General features: G+C 37.0%; 1 protein-coding gene across 1 annotated transcript in view; it reads left to right on the forward strand.

Moving 5' to 3' along the window:
• Nucleotides 1–22,180, forward strand: part of POLK (DNA polymerase kappa) — a 1,256,064-nt gene that overhangs the window by 786,467 nt on the left and 447,417 nt on the right. The window contains exon 9 of the mRNA XM_044064442.1: nucleotides 14,435–14,467. Within this exon, the coding sequence (XP_043920377.1) occupies nucleotides 14,435–14,467 (33 nt within the window). The remainder of the gene's footprint in view (nucleotides 1–14,434; nucleotides 14,468–22,180) is intronic.

Here is a 22,180-nt window from a genome sequence, read left to right on the forward strand (position 1 = left end):
TTTGCTGTATTTTATAATCCTTTCTGCTCAGTAAAATGCTTAGCCATGCTGTGGATCCCCCCCCCCCCCCCAATATAGAAGTGCACTTGTATTACAGCTCAGTCAGCTTTCTGCCTGGTAGATTTATTTCTGCCCTTCTGCCTTTCTCTCCAAGGTACTGACAAGTCCGTTTGTAGTGGTGAAGTATCAAAATATTTTTAAAGTGGACTATACTAGAAACACGTATGGCATGTATAGATTCTAGATTCTACAACATCTCAAGCCACATAATTGTTTTCTTATCTTTAATCTATTCCCACCAGTCACTTTAGCTTTGTAGTTTTTGTATAACACTTTTAACAGTTGTAAATGATTGGGTAAACTAAAATCTTGACCTCAAGCTTGCCTTAACTGATTTCTCCTTACTAATATGTCAGCAGAAGAAGAGATTCTTGTGTCCTAAAAAGCATTCTGTTGGTTTTCTGAAGGAGGAAAAAAATCTAATTTGTGTAAAACATGATCTGAAATCCATTTCACACTGAGTCAGTCATTTTCCAGTTTGAATTACATTCATGACTGTGGATACTGTTTTCTGTTTAACCTACTACAGCAGCATATACAACTCATTGCATTTGATGGTTGCTTAAAATGCAAGATGGCATGAAGCAGCACATTACAGTTGTTTCACTTTACTGGTTATTGAAATTTGTTGTGCAGATTTTCCTTCTCTTTATTGTGCATTTTCAGAAAGATTTTTCAAGAGTACTTTCTGTATATTAATACATTTCTCATGAAAGATAAGATTTGAAAATATGCTAATCAGTGCAGACTTGGCAGAAGTGGAGAACCTCATTAACTATGAAAGCAATAGTAAAATGCAGCTTTTGAAAAATGCCACGATGCCTGCTAGTCAGGCCTTTTAGACTTGCTTGTTTATTTTACTAAATCATCTTGTTTGATTTTAAAATGTAAATAAGTGATGCGTGAAGAATTCAGCCATTGCAGAGGAAATATTTGTGCAAAACTCATCATATCATCACAATGTGTTAAGACCTGCCTGCCTAAAAAAGCAAAAATGCAAAATTTCTGTGTGGCACTTAAGATTATAATTATTTTTACAATCATTTAATTTACTAGACAACTAAACTAGCATATAGGTAAGTGTCTTATAACATGTTATACAACATATGTTTATCTGTGCATACACACACACACACACACACACACACACACACACACACACACACACACACACACACACACACACACACACAAACTCTGGAAAAAATTTGGGGATGTAACTATAAGGAGAGAACAAAAAAGGAGGTAGGGCCCCCATAATATTCCAGTCAGGAAAACAAGACTGTGACAATGTGAGGTAATGTCAGACATGGAAGAGAGAGTAAGGACAGTGCATGTGTAAAATATGCCAGCATAGCTAGCTGGAGTTTTGTAAAGAATTTTATTTAATTTGAATATCAAACTGATTTGTACAGATCAAGAACAACAATTGTAACAGTGAAGCGACCACACAGCAAACACGAACTGTAGACCATAAAATCCTTTAATGTGCAATGAAACCGTGGTAAGCGCTTTCGCAGATGCTACTTCAGACCAACAAACATCAACATATACGTATGGTTAATTTTTAAATAAAAGTGTCCCACTAAACAACGAACAGAGATTTTTTTTTAAATGAAATACATGTCATTCAATAGACAAATTATTATGGATATAAAAACATAAAAAACATATAAACAATCAAAATATCTAAAGATATGTATATACATATGCTAAAACACTACACTTGGGACTTATGTAATGCAGTATAAATCATTACAGCTATTCAAATTGTGTGTACATGTGTATATATATAGACTTTGCTTCAAATTTAACTCTGCCTATATAAATCTGACTATAGCAAATGCTAATCACTGAAAATAATTAACCATATCTGAAGGCATATTAAATTATTAGAAATCTGTACATTATGTTATTGCTAATCAAATCTACATGTAAATTGCTATGGCAAGAGCCTACAGATAGACTTGATACACGTCTACTTGATGTTGAGTCTCCTATATTTCAGTACAGGTTTCAGTGGGGCTCTCTCATTGAGCCCTCTACCTCTATCTGACCTCAGCCTTATGATCCACTTGAGTTCCCTGTTTTCATTATGATTCTTTATATCCCCTCCCCATAAACTGGGTAAAATGATGTCAGTCACCATAAACTTGAACTGATGTTCATTCCCACTAACTATATTATGTTTTGACAGGGCACTATGATGGGATCAAGTCCTAATGCTATACATGTATTTTTTGATCCTGTCAGTGTCCTGTCCATCTTTCCTACATAAAATGATTGACATATGTTACAGACAGCGAAATATACCACATGTTATGTGGCACAGTTGGCATATGCAGGGAACTTGAATATGTGGCCCATATCAGGATGCACACATTTTACAGTGTTATCCAAAAGTGTAAAAAAATTACACTGTCCACATGGTTGTGTACCATGTCCCATCTGGGGTCTCCCCTCAACTTCATCCTTGGGATAGCAGAATAACCTCTTCAGGTTACACTTGTTCTTGAACCTGAATCTTGGTTCATCCCCCACATTCTCCTTCACCACTGAGTCTGCTGTCAAAACCCTCCAATTTTTCCTAATGATATCCATGATGGTAGTACTGTCACTTGTATAATATAGCGGTATCTTCACCTCTTTAACTGGCTCACACAGAATCATATTGTTGGCCAGGTTTCCACCAGCCAAATAATACGGTTTCACCCTATTTTGTCTGAGGTTGTCCAAGTCCTGAAACCCCCTATCAATTTCCACATGGCTATACCCTCTATCTATAAATTTATTCCTGAGACCTAGTAATTCTGTATTTGTACAGATGCTTGTGTTAAAAATGTATCAAAAGTGTGGGTCATGCTGGACAGAAAAGAAATCTACATTGATATCAGACTGTACTGTTGTAACCGAGGAGATGTGTATATATTAACAGAGGATTCTGGAAGGGAAGGGGGGGGTTAAGCTTAGCTTACCTTAAGAAAAATAGCTAGAAATTAAATGACTTGGTTTAGGTCATAAAGATTTTATCTCAAAGGCCTTACTGTAGCCAGAGATGCACTGTCTGGGAAAGGCCTTAGGCTCTTATTGTCCTTAGTGGTAAACTGATTGCTACCGTGGGGTACCAGTGAATGGCTGGTTAGACTCTACAGGAGGGATGAAAGGGTTGGAATTGTTTAGTGTCTACAGATGCTGGAAGAAGCATTTAGCAAAAATACTAGGTGTATATTGTGACACGTCTGTATTAGATTCTGGTTCAGCTTCTAGTCGGGGGGGGGGGTAGTGTGGGAACCACAGAATCAGGTGACTAGATGTAATGTCATTCTAAAGCCAGCACTGAAATTGTATTTAGATATTAGTGAGAAATGTGATAGTGACACTCAGCACTCTGTTATTGGAACTGACAACAAAGGCACTCATCCATTTCATCTTGTCTTGCTCTAGCAAGTAAGTAGGGTAATTCTTCAATCAATTAGGAAAATGTAGTGAGATTAGTTAAATATTGTTTTTCTGTATGTCTGAATCTTTCCATGTGTTATTTTTTATATTTTCTGTGAATTGAAACTCTGGTGTTTATTGTAAATAGATATTCAGTATTTTCATGTTTTCTATTTTATTATTTATTATCAAATATATCAAAACATGTCATTGCGGCTGGTCTTTTAGAAAGTAACAGGGTACTGCAGGACCTGTGAGCAGTGCCAAAAAGAAGGTAATGCAGGAGACTAGGTCAAAACTTTTTCAATGCCTTTGCTTGTCATTAAGGAGCCATTTCAGAGGGTAGCAATAAATATTGTGGGATCTCTGATTACCCCAACTTCCACAGGGAAGAAATATATCCTAGTGGTAAATTATGCTACTAGATGCCCTGAGGTGGTGGCTCTGGCCTCCATCGAGGCAGAGAAGGTGACAAATGTTTTGTTAGAGATTTTCAGCAGGATAGGTTTCCAGAGAAAAATACTGACAGAGGTGCCAATTTCATGTCAGACCTGTTGGCTTGTCTGTGTGAGCGCTGTGGGGTGAAGCACCTAAAGACCACCCCTTACCAACCCAGACTAATGGACTTGTGGATAGGTTAAACTCTACACTAAATACCATGCTACAGGCATTTGTAGACCAGTTTGAGAGAGATTGGAGCAAATATTTGCCCCATCTGCAGTTAGGAAAATATAGTGAGAATAGTTAAATATTGTTTTTCTGTATCTGTCTGAATCTTTCCATCTGTGTTATATTTTATATTTCCTGTGAATTGAAACTTGAAATAGATATTCAATATTTTCATGTTTTCTTATTCATTATTAAAAACATCTATACCTTTCACTGTGGTTGGTCTTTTAGAAAATAGTTTAACCCTTGAGAGTAATGGCTTCATGCTCCTGAAAGTCTTGCCGCTTGGTTAACATTACCATTTGTTTAGTATTGCATTTTACTAAGAGTAATTGGATACCTTGTTTATTGCCTTAAAGTAGCTGGCTGGTGGCAGTGAATCTACCTTATAGTCTGGGTGAAGGTGGTATAGCAGGTAGATCTGTGCCAGCCTTTCCCAGGTACATGTGTAGGAGTGTGAAAATCAAAACTGTGTGTGTGTGTCAGCTACGTGGAATAGGGACACAGAGCACTAATTCCTGCAGAGAGAAAGATAGTCTTATTTGAGGCCTGGAGAGGAAAACCCAGCCCCAGGTCTGAAGTGTGCTTCCTGTGTGCTCCTAAGGGAAATTGTGTTTGGTACAGAGAGTTGCATCTGAAAATACTATATGTGTACATCTTTTTTTCTAACTGAATGTTCCCCAGTGGTTTCAGTGGTAAGAATTGAGGCTTCTTGATTACTGGCCCAGAGGAGGGATGTCACAAAGACAACCAAGGCTCACCCCTTATAGAAGGGTGGTCCATAACATTGTACTATCAGTGCCAGCCTGTTGCTAACAGTGTTCCCCCCTTTTACCGTAAAACAAAAACTGACCCTAAAGACTTATTTTACCTAATGTCATTCCTCACCTGATATAACGTCTCTGGGGGATTCATCCCTGTAATCTTACCAGCCACAGCATTACTGTACACAGAGACGTGTAGTGAAACACAATTACTGCACACTCTCTATTGAAGACCCACTTCATCCATTTCAAAATCCATCTGCTCAGTGTACTAAAATTTTGCATTCCAAAATCCATCTACTCAACATACTAAAGTTATTCATATTAAACTATAACCATCACCACCTCTGCTACTTTCCTTTCACTTCTGTCTCCTCTTAACAAACATGAAACATCCCACAGCCCCTAATGTTCCCCTAGTTTCTCACAACGCTTTTCTGTTCTTTACTCCTAACCAGTTTCCTTACTTAACTCACATATGTTCTCCTCTTTTTATCTCTAATACACCCCCTTTTCTTTCATCTTTATGCAGTCATCTTTTTTTAACCAAACTCGCATTAAATTGCATTTCCAACCTGTCTGCTGTAACCCATAATCCAGTCCCGTTTCTGTCTCACAAAAAAAAAAGCAGAACATCCAGTATCTTTCTGCTTTTTTCCCATGTGTTGTAGCTCAGTGCTCTGTAGACAGAGCCCATAACTTTTGAAACTGATCACAGTACTACCACATATCCAAATTGTCTGCTTTCACTGCACCACATCTCCAGCAAATGGCAACATCTGACCACCCTTCTTCCTTAGCCTTTTAGGCATTCTGTTCCACGTATTCAGCAGCCTCATATGGAGATCAAAACTGAAACATCCCTTTCTTATTTCTTGCACCACTTGCCACACTTTATTCCACATTAATTTGTACCTTCCATCTTGCTTTAATTAATCCATCTGTCTTTTAATAGATGAAAGTCATCCTTGGTTTCATTCCCACCCAATTCATTACAAATTGTATTAAACCTCTTATAAAATCACTCTGCAGCAAGTCTAACAGTGATCTGTTTGCTACACTATTGAAAACAAATCTCTTAACACATACTGCATCAATATACTTCCAGCAGGCCACAGTCATCCAGTACGCAACCCAGTTCCCCAGGGGCAATGCAGATTCTTTTTTAATAGCTGAAAGTTTGTGAAAATTCCCACATTACCTCAGCTCTGCACCAGCTCCTTCACTATCTCTCTCAGCTCTAGCTTTGGGTTTTTCAGCATAGTCCCAATTCTGTGTTTCCCAGTATGTCCAAAAACTACATTCCCGTAGCCTGCTAGAAACTTTATATCTATCCTCTTCTCATCTCATAACTAAAACTGAACTATCACCCTCTGCTGTCTCCTTCCAGTCTTCCTACCTTAAATTCCACATTTCCTAATCCCATAACCTCCACACTTCGGTTGCTGCTTTAATATGCAATCTAAAGTTGGGGCACTTCACCCTCCTTGACTCGTACTTCTTTCTATTCTTGGTAATCTGACCTCTGTTCTTCCATGTAAATTCATAACAGACCTTTGGCACTTAATCAGTTATTTCATCCTGGGGACTAGTTCCCACATTTCTTAAAAGATATATTACTGGTGGGAGGTAACAGGGCTCTAATGACTTAACGCTCTTCCTCCCACTAGTCTAGTTTTCCAAGAGCATCTGTCTTCTATTCTTGCCAGTTTGCCTGTCAATCCTTTTCACTGTAGGATATATTATTACCACCAAAATATTTCTCCACTGTCTTTGAAAATGGCAAACCCATTACTATATCGGACTTTCAAGATGACTGCACATTGAGTAACAGCTTAATTCTAACTCTCCCAGTGTGAAAACAGAAACTTAGCAAACAACGGCGGTTGACCTGGATTTCTTAGTAAATTTTAGTAACTGGCTAATAAGTGCACTTACTGGATGCCAGGAAAAAGAAATACAGAAGATTTGAAAGGAAAATCAGCTATAAAAGGTGATGAAAAAACAAACAGTGACTGGGAAAAGTAATGTAGCTGTTCAGCAAAAAAGCAGTGCAAGCTGCAGACATGACTTCCTGTATCCTAAAGGAAAAGTATAAGACAAGTGCACACAGACTTGACTAAAACAAATGAAAAACTGAAGGAGTATATTAACTAAGACAATAAAAGGCTAGATAAAATGGAAGAAGCTTTAAACAGATACTCCGATAAGGTGATAAAACTGCAAAACTCAGAGGTCGAAATGAAGAAAAAGCTGGTTGATTGTGAGACTGCACAAGTCGAGATATTTCCAAAAAAATATAGAATTAGAGGACAGAGCACATAGGGAAAACCTGAGATTTTCTGCTGTACCTTAGAAGCTGGAAGGGACAGACTTTATTCATTTCATGAAAGCACAAATAAGCAACTGAACTTGTAGTTCACAACAGGAATTTAAATTGATTGAAAGGCCACATCATGTGTATGCTCCAAATATGGCTATGAGAAAATATAGACCTTTAATAGCAAAGATGAAATCTTGCGAGAAGAAATTGATTCTAACAAAACTGTGGCAAAAGGACAAAGTACTAAAAGTGGGAGATAGCAGTGTGTTTATGGAGAATGACTACTCGTACACCAGGCAGAAAAGGAATTAATTTATTCCATTATAGAGATTTTCAAGACACAGGCATGTGATTCAAACTGCTGTACCCAACCATCTTCAAAATATTTTCCTTGGAGGAAAAAAATAAATTTTTTTGATGAAGTACATGCTAAGGAAGAAATACAGAAGTTTCGCCAACAAAAAGCGAGCTGTAAAACAGAAGGAGATTCTCCGTCTTGGTCTTCTGGTAATAGACTACAGAGAGACACTGACAGTGAAACCTTTCCCAGTGGTTCAGCAGAAAATGCTTGAGAGATGGAAAAAACACAAGAGATGACCAGAAGAATTGAGTGTACACTGGAAATGAAGCAGAGATGGAGATGAACAGGAATAGAGCAAGAAAATCTGGAAATATTGCACTTTCTTGGACTTAAATTTGTAGGGGACTCTAAAGCATATGCCCTACTTCATGTCATTAATGTTCAGAAAAACAACTCAGGGGAGGGGAAGAGGAGGGAGGTTAACTGTATAAGTAAAACAAAATCTTTTCTTCATAGTACTATTTAAATGGAGCATGATTTTCTTTGCATGTTATAAAGTAAAGTTTTTTTCAGTTATTTTTAAATGTAAAGGGGATACTAATGAAATAGATGCTCATATTTCTTTTCTTCTCCCTTCTCTTTCTCCTTGTTCAGATTTAAGAAATGTAGGCACTGCACTGTAAAACAAAATCTGTTAAAGAGCATGACAAAAGAAAATTTAGTGTACTTTTTTCTCATTCGTGCATAGGGGTATGACTGGGGTAGGGTAAGTCAATGAAAAAAAATATTGAATATTATAAGTTTTTTTTAGTAAACAGTTTTGTATCTGGTTTTCATGTTTATAGCAGACAGTCTGATAAAGAGAAGTGACTTCAAGAAAATGTTTTCTGAAAGCATTCAAGTGTTTTCCCAGCTGACAGAGTTATAAAGATAAGACAAAAAAGACAGCACTTAATAAAATCACAGGCTCTGTCATGCATCTTAGCATGGATAAACCTTATTTTAGTTTTGATCGAGTTTGTGTAAGTGGCTGTCAGTTTGGAACATTTGCTCCTATTGGGAGGGTAAAACTTCAATATTTGAAGATGTACATAGTTTTGTGTATTAGGTTAATAGGTTTTAGGAGGTTATTGTGTGTGTGTGTGTGTGTATTTTTGTTTGAGGATTCTACAAGATGTGACATAGGCTCAAATGGAGATGACAAGAAACTGTATAAAAGAATAACCTGCCAAACAGTGCATGCATGTAACACAGAAGCTGGAACTAGACATTTAACAAAAAAGCTGTTGTACCTAAAAGGTGGGAATAATAATCCTTCAGGAATATGATTCTTTCTATACTGTCTTTAAACGTTAATGCTCTCACAGATAAATACAAAAAAAGAGTAGTGGTCTATATTGAAAAATGTAGAGTGCAAATAGTTGTGCTACACGAGATGCACTTGAAAAGAACTGAACATGTGAATTTGATTAAAAAAAAGTTTTCAGGATGTTTATTCAGAGGAATATCTGGGACAAAGGAAGAGAGGAGTACTTGTATAAATTGCAAGAAGAGCTCCAATAGTAATAGAAGAAGATAAAAAGACAATAATGGTAGATTTGTAGTACTAAGGGGCTACTGGCAAGGGAGGAGGATTACACTGGCATATATTTATATTCCACCGAAAACTGCTATAATGGAGCTTAAAATTCTGGGAGAAATAATCAGCTTTCAGCAAAGAATATTACTTACTGGTGGGGACTGGAATTTAATTTTTAACAGTGAAGTTGTGTAGGAGGCCCAGAAGGGAAAATGTAACAAAGGAGGGTAGATTTTTAAAGACATTTATGGAAATATTTAGCATGGAAGATATGAATTCAGTACTAGGAGTTCAGAATTCATTTACATATTCCCCAAAATACAAAAACTAGGCTAGGCTAGACATAATTTCCATTTCGCAGGAAATGTGCATTTAATTGAATTTCTTGATATGCACATAGTAACTTCAGATCATGTACCAATAATCAAAATAAAAACACTGGGTAATGAAATAAAAATGAGACACTGGCGTTTTCCCACCTTTCTGTAAAAAAGAGAGGAATTTTAGGAATTAGTAGTGGAAATTATTCAGGAGCTATTAGATGAGACAAATGTCTTCTGAAAATGTAGCTAGGGAGTGGGATAAAATTAAAGTGGAATTTTAAAAATAGGGTAGAAGTAAAAGTAAGGATATAGGGTTAAGAAGCAACAATTATTATTTAGAGAGACTGACATGTTAAAGTATTGTAAAATAGGGATGAATCTCATAGAACAAAAAGAGGAGCAATTGCAGAATATGCTAAACAGAAAATAACGGATTACCTCTGTAATATGCATGAGCATAGAAAAATTGCTGTTAAGCAACTGTTTTTTGATGATATGTCTAGAGCACAAAAGCTTTCAGTACAATGACTCAGGCAATAGAAAGTAGAAGGGGCTGTCACCAAGCTTTGGGAGCCTATAACAAGGGATCCTGTAGAAGTATTAGAAATATTTCAGAAATTCTATGAAAATCTGTATAAAACAGAGAAATATGGAAATCAAAAAAAGGTGCAAATGGAAATGTGTAATGGAAGAATTAAAGATGTCAAGGTTAGTGGTAGAGAACGTTCAATTGCTAGCAGTTAGGGTAGGAGGAGCTGAGATAAAAATGGTAATGTTAATCAATTTACAGAAAAGTCCCGAGGAATAGATGGTATTCCTGTGGAAGTTTGGAAGCTAGGAGGGAAAAAACTGATAAAGGGCTGGAAGGTTTTGTTTGACAGTATTAAGAGGAAGATAAGTACCAACATTCTGGAAGAAAGCTGTAGTAGCTGTAATACCTAAAGATCCATCAGATCCAGCTTCATACAGGCCCATTTCAATACTAAACCATGATTATAAAGTGCTTGTCTATAAAGGCTGAAAGAATGGCAAATGTGATGCCAAAATTGATAGAAATGGAGCAATGTGGTTTTGTGGAGTGGGAGGCAAATATCTGCCAACATTAACAAGAACAGTGATGATCCAGAGGGAAGCAGAATGCAAGAAAATACTACTGTTCTTTGTGGGTCTTGATGCAGAGAAAGCATTTGACAGAGTAAGCTGGGACTTTATGAGCAGAGCAATGGAAGAGTTTGCATTCCCTGATAAAATTATATGGTTGATTAGGAGGATATATGAGGGATCAGAGGTGAAAACTGAAGTGTGTGGGGTCCTCTCTGATAATCTGTGCTTGAGCAGAGAAACCAGGCAAGGGTGTCCTCTCTCCTGTTTACTTTATTTGCATCATATTTAGAACCATTGGCAAAGAAAGTCAGGGATTCAGAAATTCAGGATACAGTTTGTATGGTAGTCAAGAAAAGCTGCCGGTATTTGCAGATGACATTGTTTTATACCTGACAAAACCAGAAAGGGACATTACAGTGCTGTGGAACATATTGAGACAGTTTCTTACTTTTTCTGGATACAAAAGCAATGAAGCTAACAGAAAACAATAGCGGTAAATTATGTACCCACATACAAATTGATTCAGCAATATCCATACTTACTGGGGACATGATAAAATGAAGTACTTAAGAATTTGGATTAAAAATGATACCGGTGTGGCAGCTAAAGGATATGTGGGAAGAGATTAAACAAAATATTATATAAAATCCGAGAAAATGGAAGCTCTGTTGTATGGATATTTGTAGTAAGATACAAGCAGTTAAAATGTTTTTAGTCCCTTTAGTCTTATACATAGGTCAGGATAGCAAGTAATAAAGAGCTGAAGGATTTTACCTGAGGGGGGGGGAGATGGCAAGAGTCAAGTGGGGTAAGCTTATTCTTCTAATAGAACAGGGCAGATGAGGATTACCTGAGTTGGACTATTTCATAGTAACACAGTTAAGGCTCCAGTACATAGCACAAGTAGAAAACTATAATTCAGAGTGGAAAGAGATGATGATTAAACAGGGGGGAAGCTCAGGAAACAAGGAGAGACTGTTATTTTTGATGCAGACCGTTAAGGAGAACAATAATCATACAGAATATTCTATTCATAAGGTAGTAGAAAGTATTCTAAGAACTAAGCCAACATGAGAATAGAGAAAGGAGATTCTGCTGATAGGGATGACTGCAGTTAGGGATACAGACAATAGGCAAGAGGGGGCTGGAATATACTGAAAAAAAACTAGCAAAGTAACCAAGGTATTGGGAGCAAATAAATAGAGATGGAAAGGTAATAGAATGGGAAGATGCCAAAAACTTATTTGGATTGCAGGATAGCAATTGCCTTCCCTATCAAGGTTGATCTCAGTGTAAAGGCAAAGAGAAAGAAGTATGGGGGGTCCTAAATGAAAGACCAGCACTGGTAGAGTTTTTAGTAGAATCTAGAAGAGATGTTGCAGTTAGTAAAGGAATAATTAGTAGAGCATATAAAATATTTCATGATAACTCTATGAATCAATCAGAGGAGGTTAGGAAGGATTTGGAAGAGAGACTGGATAAGCAATTGACAAAGAAACAATGGGGGATATATGTATGCCTCCCACATAAGGAACAAAAATCTAGAAAATTTAGGATCTTTGCTTGGAAGTGTTCGCATAGGTATTTTTATACCCCAAGTAGACTCCAAAGAATATTTCCTTGGGTAGACAGCAAATTTTGGATGTGTGAATGGGGAAGGTATTTTCTGGGAGTGTAATAAATTGGCAGACTTTAAAGATTCCCTGCAGACTGTTGTGTTGGAAATGCTGGGTGATGCTGGAGTAGCTAAGGCTCTTTATTTTTTTTTTTTTTTATTATTTTTTTTTTATATAACTTTGATACAGAATCAGAATTGCCTAGGTGCATAGTAAGGCCTTGCTGAGTCTAATTGTGATGGCTGCCAAAAAAGCATTTACTAGAAAATGGAAATCTAAGTCCAAACCAACTTTACTAGAAGAAGTGAATATAGTAACACCAGCTCTACTGGACAGAGGCACAGGGAACTAATCTAAGGGGGCAGCGAAAGCCAACACATTCCGGCTAGACTTATAAATGCCTTTGCCTAGTACCTACCTATGAACACAGATAAAATAACTGGAACTAGGATCTTTAGAAAAGGATATGAGCAAATTGCATAGGAAAAATGATAAATGTAGGATCAATACACGCAACGGTTTAAAAGAAGGCAGGATTTGAAAGAGTTATGTAATGGTTGACTGACAATGACTGGATATATTAAAAGTGATGTGTAATGGTTGCAGCTAAAAAAAATACTATCAAAAATACTATTGCATCTCCTTTTTGTGCTCAGCCCTAACCACCAAAAATGTATTTGGATAATGATATGACCCTAAATTTCTCCTAAACTCGTGTGTTCCAATACCCCCAGTAACATACCATATACATCCTACAGAAAAAGCTTGCAGTTATTTGCAAATAAATTAATACTACTACTGTACCATCTTTCCCCTAGTTTTCTAAGTAGCTTTGTATTCTGTGAGTTAGTCTGTCCATAAGAATCAGACATTTGCAGACAGTTGGTACCCTTGTGTGGTTCCTTTGCCTGACCTTACCTGCAGTGTGGTCCCACCATAATATTGAGCCTTGAGTCTTTGTATAGTACTTAACTCAGTTTAAGAAATCTTCCATCACCTACTACTTACGCCAGAGAAATAACAAGGAAGACCTAATTAACAGCACTAAAAGTTTTTTTGGAAATGTCCATGGGAGCCACATTATTAGCCTTCCCCCGCTCACGCTATGAAAATCAGCAACAGCCTTCAACAAATGGCTGAAGATATTTTCCACAGAAAACTTGCCTGTACATACCTTCCTCTTGCCTACTTTTTATACTGTCTCTTGTTCCTATTCCTATTGTTAAAAATCTTCTATCTACATTTCCATGTTAGCTTATTTTTTTAGAATGCATTCTGCTACCTTATAATAAACTGTATAGTGGTTATTCTCCATAAGGTTATACATCCCAAATCATACTCTCTCCTTACTTCTTGAGATAACCCCCCCACCCTGTTTCGTCATCCCCTTCTACTTTGACTTATAAACTTTTGCTTGCATTATGTATTTGAGCCTTAATTGTGCAGTTGTAAAATATTCCTTTGAATCAAGTAATCTTAAACCACCTTGTTCTTTTGGGAGAATCAACCTAGCCCATTCAGCTCTCACCCTCTTCCCTTTCCAAAAAATTCCTTAGCTTTTTACTTTGAGAATGCAGCCTCCAACCTAGCTTGTAAAACTCATGCAGTCTGGCATCAACATTGCATATTGAACTTGGTTTCAAATTTGGTAGGTTCTTAGGATTCTCTTTACACTTTGGTAGAACACTCAGTCAGTTCTATCACTGAGTAGGGAGAGGTCTATAGCATTAAATAACTGACCCAAAATGTCTTGTAAATTATTGCCAACTTAGTGTGGTAGGTCTTAAAGACCCTCTTCGCCCTTTGGTAGGGCTGTCACATCTGTGTCTTTCATTGAGTAGGAAAGAGTTGTGCATCTCACCCACCTTTCCCTGGCTCCTACAGCTTCCCAAGTTGTTAATTGATCGCAAATCATCTGGGTTGCAGTCCAGTCTTTATTCCTGTGTACCATAGAGCCTTGCTTAATTTTTTATTTCATTCATTAACTCATTCATTCTGATACCATCTTTATCATGTTCAAATTTGCAAGGAAACCAGACCTTAAAACAAACAATGTTAATAAGGCTAATAGCCATTCTCTATTGCTTGCTGTTATTTTTGATTTGATTGTTTTCTTTCATGTTGAAATTGTGTGTAATTTTTTTTTTTTACAATTAGGTGAAATTGATTATGTGCATTTTGTTCAGTTTTACCATAAGAGGTTTAGTAAAGATGTAAATACTCAAGTCTTACCATAGCTTTTTTTTTTTATTTGCAGGGACAGTGAAAGGAAGAGCATGAGCACTGAGAGGTAATGTTTTGCTTTCTGTTTCACCTAATAATCCTTGGCACTTGAGAGTTTATAATGGGGTGGAATAGAATTTACAAAAAATTTCCTGGAATGAATGTGGCTATTAATCTGCTTTTACTTTAAAAGTTGCCTGACTTCAGCTGATATTGTAAAGCATATATTACTGGTTGCTAATTAACTATATATGGGTAGATACTGTTTCAGAGCTATATTACTGGCATGCATTTTTGTGCATTTATTTTTATTTATGCATTTGTTGACCAGTTATGAAGGCTGATTTTAGGAAGTATTTTCAGCTGTGCTGTGAACCAGTAGGCAAAATATATAGAGTCAAAAGTAATATTTACTCGAACAGAGTAATAAATAGTGTTTCAGTGTACAGTTTAAAATATTACTAGAACCTGGTATTTTACACTAATAATAATACTGCACAATACACAGAAGTTTATAATAGACTTCTTGACAATGTTGTAGACGCCAAAAAAATGAATCACTGTATGAAGAGGTAGAGTGATTTAATATATTTCCTGTTGTATTGCTGTGCCAGACATACTACGAAAGGGGAAAAAACAGTATGAGTTATTTAAATGATTTTGTAACAGTTCTGCATGTGACATTTGAGAAGCAGATGCATTTGGCTTTGTTTGAGAGAGTTTACTGATATATTTTTTAATTATTTTACAGAACAGCAGCACTTTTAAACAATGTCTATCTTCTCTACACTTGCCTTACAAATAAACTTCACAATCAACATGTTTCCCCTTTGTCAGTACTATTATCCCTCCCTAACTTCCATTTCCTCTTTCTCATCCCCTGAGGAATAAATAACGTACCAAACACTCTCTTAAACTTTCTCTTAATACCTCCTCTAACATTTCCTGTCTCAGTTCTTCCAGTGGTCTTCCATATCATCACTGGTGTGTGTTCTTTTCACTAATCCCACTTTCCAACATTTTCTCCCACACTTCTGTTCAGAATTTTAAAGGCTGGTTGAGCTTACTATCTCTGATGTAGTTAGGAAATAGATTCCAGACAGTATGAAGATATAAGGTAAACAGCTGGGTGGACTCACAAAAAAAAAAAAAAGCCACAATCATCAAACAGCTCTGCATTAGTTCACACTAATCTGTCTGGCTTCTGCATTGCTATACTAAGCTGCCAAATGAAAATGAGTTAATCCAGCTTTGAGTCCCTTGGCTTGCTATTAGCCCTAGAAACCCTGCCTCGCATTAGTGTCAGACTGGGGATATAGCCATGATAGTGACTTAATGTATGGTTGGGCAATGTAATATGAATGAAATTAAACTCAGGAAAGAAAACTGCACTCTAGCAGCAGAGGGTAGCTACACAAATAGTTCAGCATTATTTTCTGTGTTGTTGTTATATACATTTTTTTTGTGTGTGCCAGAAGTACCAGCTTTCTGTGAGCCACAAAGAAAACCTGTGGCTCAGCACTGCTGTTGGGATATTGGCATGTGGGGGTGGGGCTGAGCATAAATAGCTTACAGTAAGTGCTTGGCTGTTTATTGAATCAAATTTTTTTTTTCTGCTTGTGCTTGGCCACAAATACCATTTGTAGCTCATTGCTAGATTTTTGAATCCTAGTCTTGGTTTCAGAACTTTTGTTCTGTTGTCGTAATATCTGACTTTCTAAGTAACATATGCATAGTGTTATTGTGTCTTTCGGCTTTTCCCGGTTAGGGGTCGCCACAGCGGAACTCCGGTCCGCTAATGATTGGTAGTTGATTTTTACGTGCCGAGTTACCAGCCCTGACGCACAACCTTCAACGAAGGTACGCCCATTCACGCATGTCTCCACGCAGAAGACGCACTAGCTGAGAATCGAACCGGACAGCGTCTTACTGCGAGGTGACAACGCTACCGCGGCACCACCACTGCGGGTCAACATATGCATAGTGTGTTAACCATTAATAGTAAATTGTCAAGTAGCGTTCTGTGAATTAAATTGCATAGAAGAAAAGAGGCTGTACTTCCTCTAGGGAGCAATTTTATATTATGATGATGCAGTAATGTCGTGGCAGACCAAGGGTTATGATATTTGTTTAGTGATAGTCTGAGGATATAATAGAGAATGTAGGGGAATTCGTACGTTGTGTAGCATAAACATTTTGGCAGTGGTGTTTGCTTAATTGAAAGGGTTCTTGTGAACATGTAGTCTTCTTGTTTTGACTTTATGAATAGCTTTAGATGAAGTGTAGTTTAAAAGATGAGTAAAAATCAGTCTGCTTTCTGATCTGATACCTAGTTATTTAAATTGTTGACGTATCCAGTGGAGGAATCGTAGTTGATAGTATTAACAGGTGGTATAGGTTTTGTTGGCCATTGTGAATTTCAAGATGTCACCTATTTTGTGTTCTTTATATTAATACATGCTTTTGATGAGCTTGAAAGTGTCACACTAGTCTAGTCAATTTGGAGATTTAGTTGTAAAGTTTTAATTGAGGAGACAGTAATATAGGTGACCATATCATTGTGTATAGTATAGGACTGACATTGTGTTCAATAGCTGCGAAGTCTTAAAGTGAAATTTAGATTGGTAAAAGTACCAAGCTTTTGGCTATGTCTCAAGTATTATATATTTTTAGAAGTTCTTTATTACCTCTGTCTTCCCTAACACATCTCCAATATTTCCTCTTTACCCGAGGAAAAAATCCTCTGAAGTCTGCTTAAAGTGACAAACTACCTTGTGATGATGTGAGATAGTGCCACTTGTGCCAGAGAGAGTAGGGCAGTGCATGTGTACCATATGCCAGCATATAGCTAGGTGGAGTTTTGTTAAGAATTATATGTCATTTGAATATCAAACTGATTGGTAAAGCTGCTTGTGTTAAAAATGTATCAATAGTGGGTCCTGCTGGACAGAAAAATATACATAAATGTCAGGCTGTATTGTTGTAACTGCTGAAATGTATATATTTTAATAGAGGATACTGGAAGGGAACAGGTTAAAGATCAGCCCAGCTAACCTTAAGAAAAATTGTCTGAAATTAATGGTTTAGGCCATAAAGAATTCTCTCTCACAGGTCTGAAAGCAGCCAGACACGTAATGGCTATGAAAAGCCTTGCTGCAGGAATGGTGGAAATGTTGGAATTGTTTTATAGCTTCCTGATACTGTATTAAGCCTTTAGCTAAAGTTCTGTATTTGTGTTGTGACACATCTGTTCCAAATCATGGCTCGGTATCTAGTGGGGGAGTAGTGTGGGAACCAGAGTCAGATGAAGAGATGTGATCTCATTCTGTAGGCAACACTGAAATTGTATGTAGGTACTAGTGAGAGATGTGTCAGTGGCACTCAGCACTCTGTTTTTGAGAACCCGACAGCAGACACTCATCCGCTTAATCTTGTCTTGCTCTAGCAAGTAGGTAGGGAGCAGTAATTCTTCAGTCTATTAGGAAAATATAGTCAGACTAGTTAAATATTGTTTTTCTATATCTGTCTCGGTCATTCTTTCTTTATTTTTTATATTCTTTGTGAACTGACATTCTGGTGTCTATTGTGAGTATATGTTTAGTATTTTCATGTTTCCATTTTATTATTCATTATTAAATATATCTGTATCCTTCATTGTGGCTGGTCTTTTAGAAAATATTTAACCTTTGAGAGTAACTGCATTTATTTAGTGGCATTGTGGCTCCACATTCCTAAAAGTATTACCACTTGGTCAAACATTGCCATTTGTATTTTACCAAGAGTAATTGGGTACTCTGGTAAGAGCTTTGAAGTATCTGGCTGGTTTGTCAGCTACTTTGAACAGGGACACTGAGAGCACTGATTTCACAGAAAAGGGTGGTGGAAGACTTGGCTTGGAACATCTGGCTAAGGGCTTAACTCTATAGCTGTGTCAGTGGGTAGTCTTAATTGGGGCCTGGAAAGAAAGTCCAGCCCCAGGACTGGAGTGTACATTCCCTGTGTGTTCTTAAGGGAAATTGTACTAGGTGCAGAGAGCTGCATGTGAAAACACTGCACATGTCTGTTTTCTTTCTCAGTGAACGTTCCCCAGCAGTGTCAGTGGTGAAATTGAGGGTCCTTGATCACTGGCCCAAAGGAGGAATGTCACATACCTATGCAAACACTTCCATGCAAAAAGCCTAAACTTTCTGGACTTTGCAACATATTCCCAGTTCTCTCTTACTTCGTTTGACTGATTCTTATAGTTATCATGCAGTATTTTATTTGCCATGCTAATTATCCCTTTATAACAGTGTCTTCTGTTCTGAGCTCTTCTGAAAACTATCTCTTTTCTCCATTCCCATGCTGAGTTGCTTCATAGAAGACTACTTGATGCTACTTACTGTTTTTCCTAAGGACTTGCATCCAAAGTCGTAGTCTTGTCTTTGTCTCACAAACCTCTCCTCCCATGTCGTCATCATCATCCATTGAAGTAGGCCTTCAAATCAGGTATCCTAATCCACCTTGTTCTATGGAAAGAGTCAGGTTATCCCACTTAACTCTTGCCATCTTCTTTTGCCAAATTAATTCCTTAAATTGTTTAATTGTCATCAACATCCTCTTCTCTGGTTGATAAAAATATGCCTGGCCTTGTATAAAAACACTGAAGTGACAAACATTCTCACTGCTTGCATCTTGCTCTCCATATCCATAATAAAGAGCTTCCAGTTTTTGATGTTTATAGTATCTTCTGTTTAGTCTTATCCCACATATCCTTAGCTGCCATAAAAAGAATCTTTTTAAATCCATAAACATAAATACTTCATCTTGAAATATCCCCAGAAGTATGAGTATTACTGAAAATGTCATGCTTGGGTGCATACTTTACTGCTATATTTTCTGTTTCATCTTCATGTAGTCTAAATCCCCAAAGACTTCATACTGTCTCAAAATGTTCCATGATGCCAAAATGTCTTTCTCTGGCTTTATCAAGTACAGAATAATCTCATCTACAAATAAAGCTAAATGTTCTTGATTTCCACAACAGTTCTTTCTATCCTTGAATTACTGAATCCCTTATATTCTTTAACTGTTCTAAATATAAATCAGATGGTAGAGGGGAAAGATACAGCACTGTCTGTTTCCGGTCTTTAAGTACAGCTCATCAGAGAGGAACCCTCCCCCACCATAGGTCTTGCCTCTATCCCTTTATTTATCCTCCTTATTGACTCTGTTGTGTCAGGGAATGCAAATGTTTGCCTTCACTCAGCATTGGGCCATATCAGTCAATTTTGTAACATCTTTGCAATTCTTATACCTAATATAGACACTTCATATTCATGATTTAAAGTTGGGTCTATATGAAGCCAACTTTGAGGGGGCTTTACCCTCTGAGTAATCTAGCCACCACAGATTTCTTCCAAGGTGGTGTTAAAATATTTTCAAATGATGCCTTCCAGATCTTTATCACTCTTTTCCCTTCTGAGTTTCAAATGTCTACAGGAATACCATGTGTTCTTGGAGACTTCACTGTTGATCAGTTATGCATCACTGTTTAAATTTCCTCTTCTTCCCTTAGCTGCTAATTATTGAGCCTAATCTTCTCTGACCTTGCCATAGCTAAGTCTAACAAACATTTCAATTTGTGCCTTTTCTTGGTTTCCCACTTCTTTCTTTTTTATATAAATTTCATAAAATTTCTGAAATGCTTGTAATTCCTCTATAGGATCTCGTTTTTTTTTTCTTCTTGTCATAGGCTTCCTAAGTTTAGCGGCAACTCCTTTTAACTTCTTGTTCTCCAAGTTATTGTGATAAAAGTGTTTGCACTCAAAAGGTGTTATAAACAATACTTGCCTAACAGCAACCTTTTTAAACTCATTCTTTTTTACCAAAATTCGCCCTTATTTTCCTTTTAGCATTCTGCATTTGCTCCTATTCTAGTTTTGTAAGATTCACCTTCTGCAGTACTTTAAGATTTGTCAACTCCTCTAAATAATTCCTTTTATATCTTTCATTTGTCTTTCTCTGTTTCTACCATGGCTTTAGAGTCTGTTTTTGTTTTATCTCACTTCTGAGAGTTACCCGGAAGACAGAAATCACACAATCCCAGGGATTTTTTGTTTTGATTCAGCCTTTGTTTACATTTCAGGTTTCCCTTTCTGAGCATGCTCACCTTCAGCTGAGGGGGGTGTGGGGAAAGAGTGCCTGCAGGAAGTTTCAAAGGTGTCAGCTAAATTCCATTTCAAATTGCAGTTGTACTGACAACACCTCTCCCTCTGAGCCATTCATTACCTTAATCTGTGCATTTTACACATTGAGAAAAGTAGCCTTTCAGGAATTTTACGACTTGACTGCTGCTGCTACTCTACAAAGCACATCAGTAATGCAAGGCTTTTAAAACGTTAGTAAACAGAGGTTTTTTTTTTTTTTTTCTTTCATTTCATATTTTATTCTGTGGTAACTGTGAATCCTGGCCAACTACAACAATTTTATGACATGGCTTCTATGTATAGAAAGCATCTGAGTGAGGCAAACAATAGTGGAAACCATATTTTTCTTTCTTTCATTTCATGTTTTACTGTGTTCTGATTTTTGAATACTAGCCTGGTGTAGTAACTTTCTGACCTGCTAGTAATTCCATAGAAAGCACATGTGTGACAGAAGGTTGGAGCATTGGTAGACACACTCTTCTGTTCCTTTCATTTTCTAGTTTGTGCTGATTTCTGAATAGTACTAGACAAATGCACTATTTTTGTGAGCAGGCTGCTTGTACATCTGTAGAAGCATGACTGATGCAAAGTTTAAAAATTAGTATACACTTATCTTTTCCTTTCACTTCATATATATTTTTTTTGCTGATTTATAGCTACTAGCCAAATGCACTTCCTAGTGTACATGCTACAACTTAGTGAGTTACTGCATTGTATTATGTTTTCAACACTTCTTTCTCTTTTAACCTTATATCTATATGAATCTGTTTCTAGTTCCACTGTTATATATAAACAAACAACTGAAATGATACTGTACAGCTTTTGGGATCATTCTAACAGTTTGCAGTACCGAACGAGTGTCTTGATTCCTGGTCTGACAATGATTAATCCTACATGGTAACATTTAAAATGTTTCCATTCCAACTTAATCACATGACAGCATACCTCTCAACCTCTTGACACAAAAATCTGGACAAAGCCTAAAATAATAAGGAACAAATGCCCAAAAATAGAGACAAATTTTAAATACTGCTCTTATAAACTTAGAAAGTTGCTAGAATAACAGGACTTCTTGGTGTGCATTTTCTGAAGGATATGAAGTCTGAAACTCAAATGTCTATCATCATTTAGTAACTTCAATCCTCAGTGATTTCCCAGAAAATGAATATTTTATGAGGAACAGACCAAAAATATGAGGCAAAAATCTGGACATTCAGGGAAAATCTGGACAGTTGAGAGGTATGCATGGTAGTTATGATGGAGCAAAGTGACAAAAACTACAGTTGTTTGAAATCTTACCATAGCAGTTGATGTCCTTCTCTCCTCTGGTGCAGTATTCGGTACAAAAGGGGGATGTATCGTCGTTGCTAGACCATCGGTTGGCCAGTATAAGTTATCTTAAAAGAAATATTGGTTGTGCCATACTTCACATTTATGCTATGCACAAAGAACATGGGGCAAAAAGGGACTTAAAAATGCAACTACCTATAACTGTATTGCTCCAGAAGAGAACAGACGTCGTGGCCAAAGATTCCAAAGACAACCACAAGGCATTCTATAGCTATGTCAAGAATCTAAATGGCAATACTCAG

Source organism: Protopterus annectens, chromosome 2.part2, assembly GCF_019279795.1.
Source record: "Protopterus annectens isolate FY-2018-M chromosome 2.part2, PAN1.0, whole genome shotgun sequence".
Classification (NCBI taxonomy): domain Eukaryota; kingdom Metazoa; phylum Chordata; order Ceratodontiformes; family Protopteridae; genus Protopterus; species Protopterus annectens.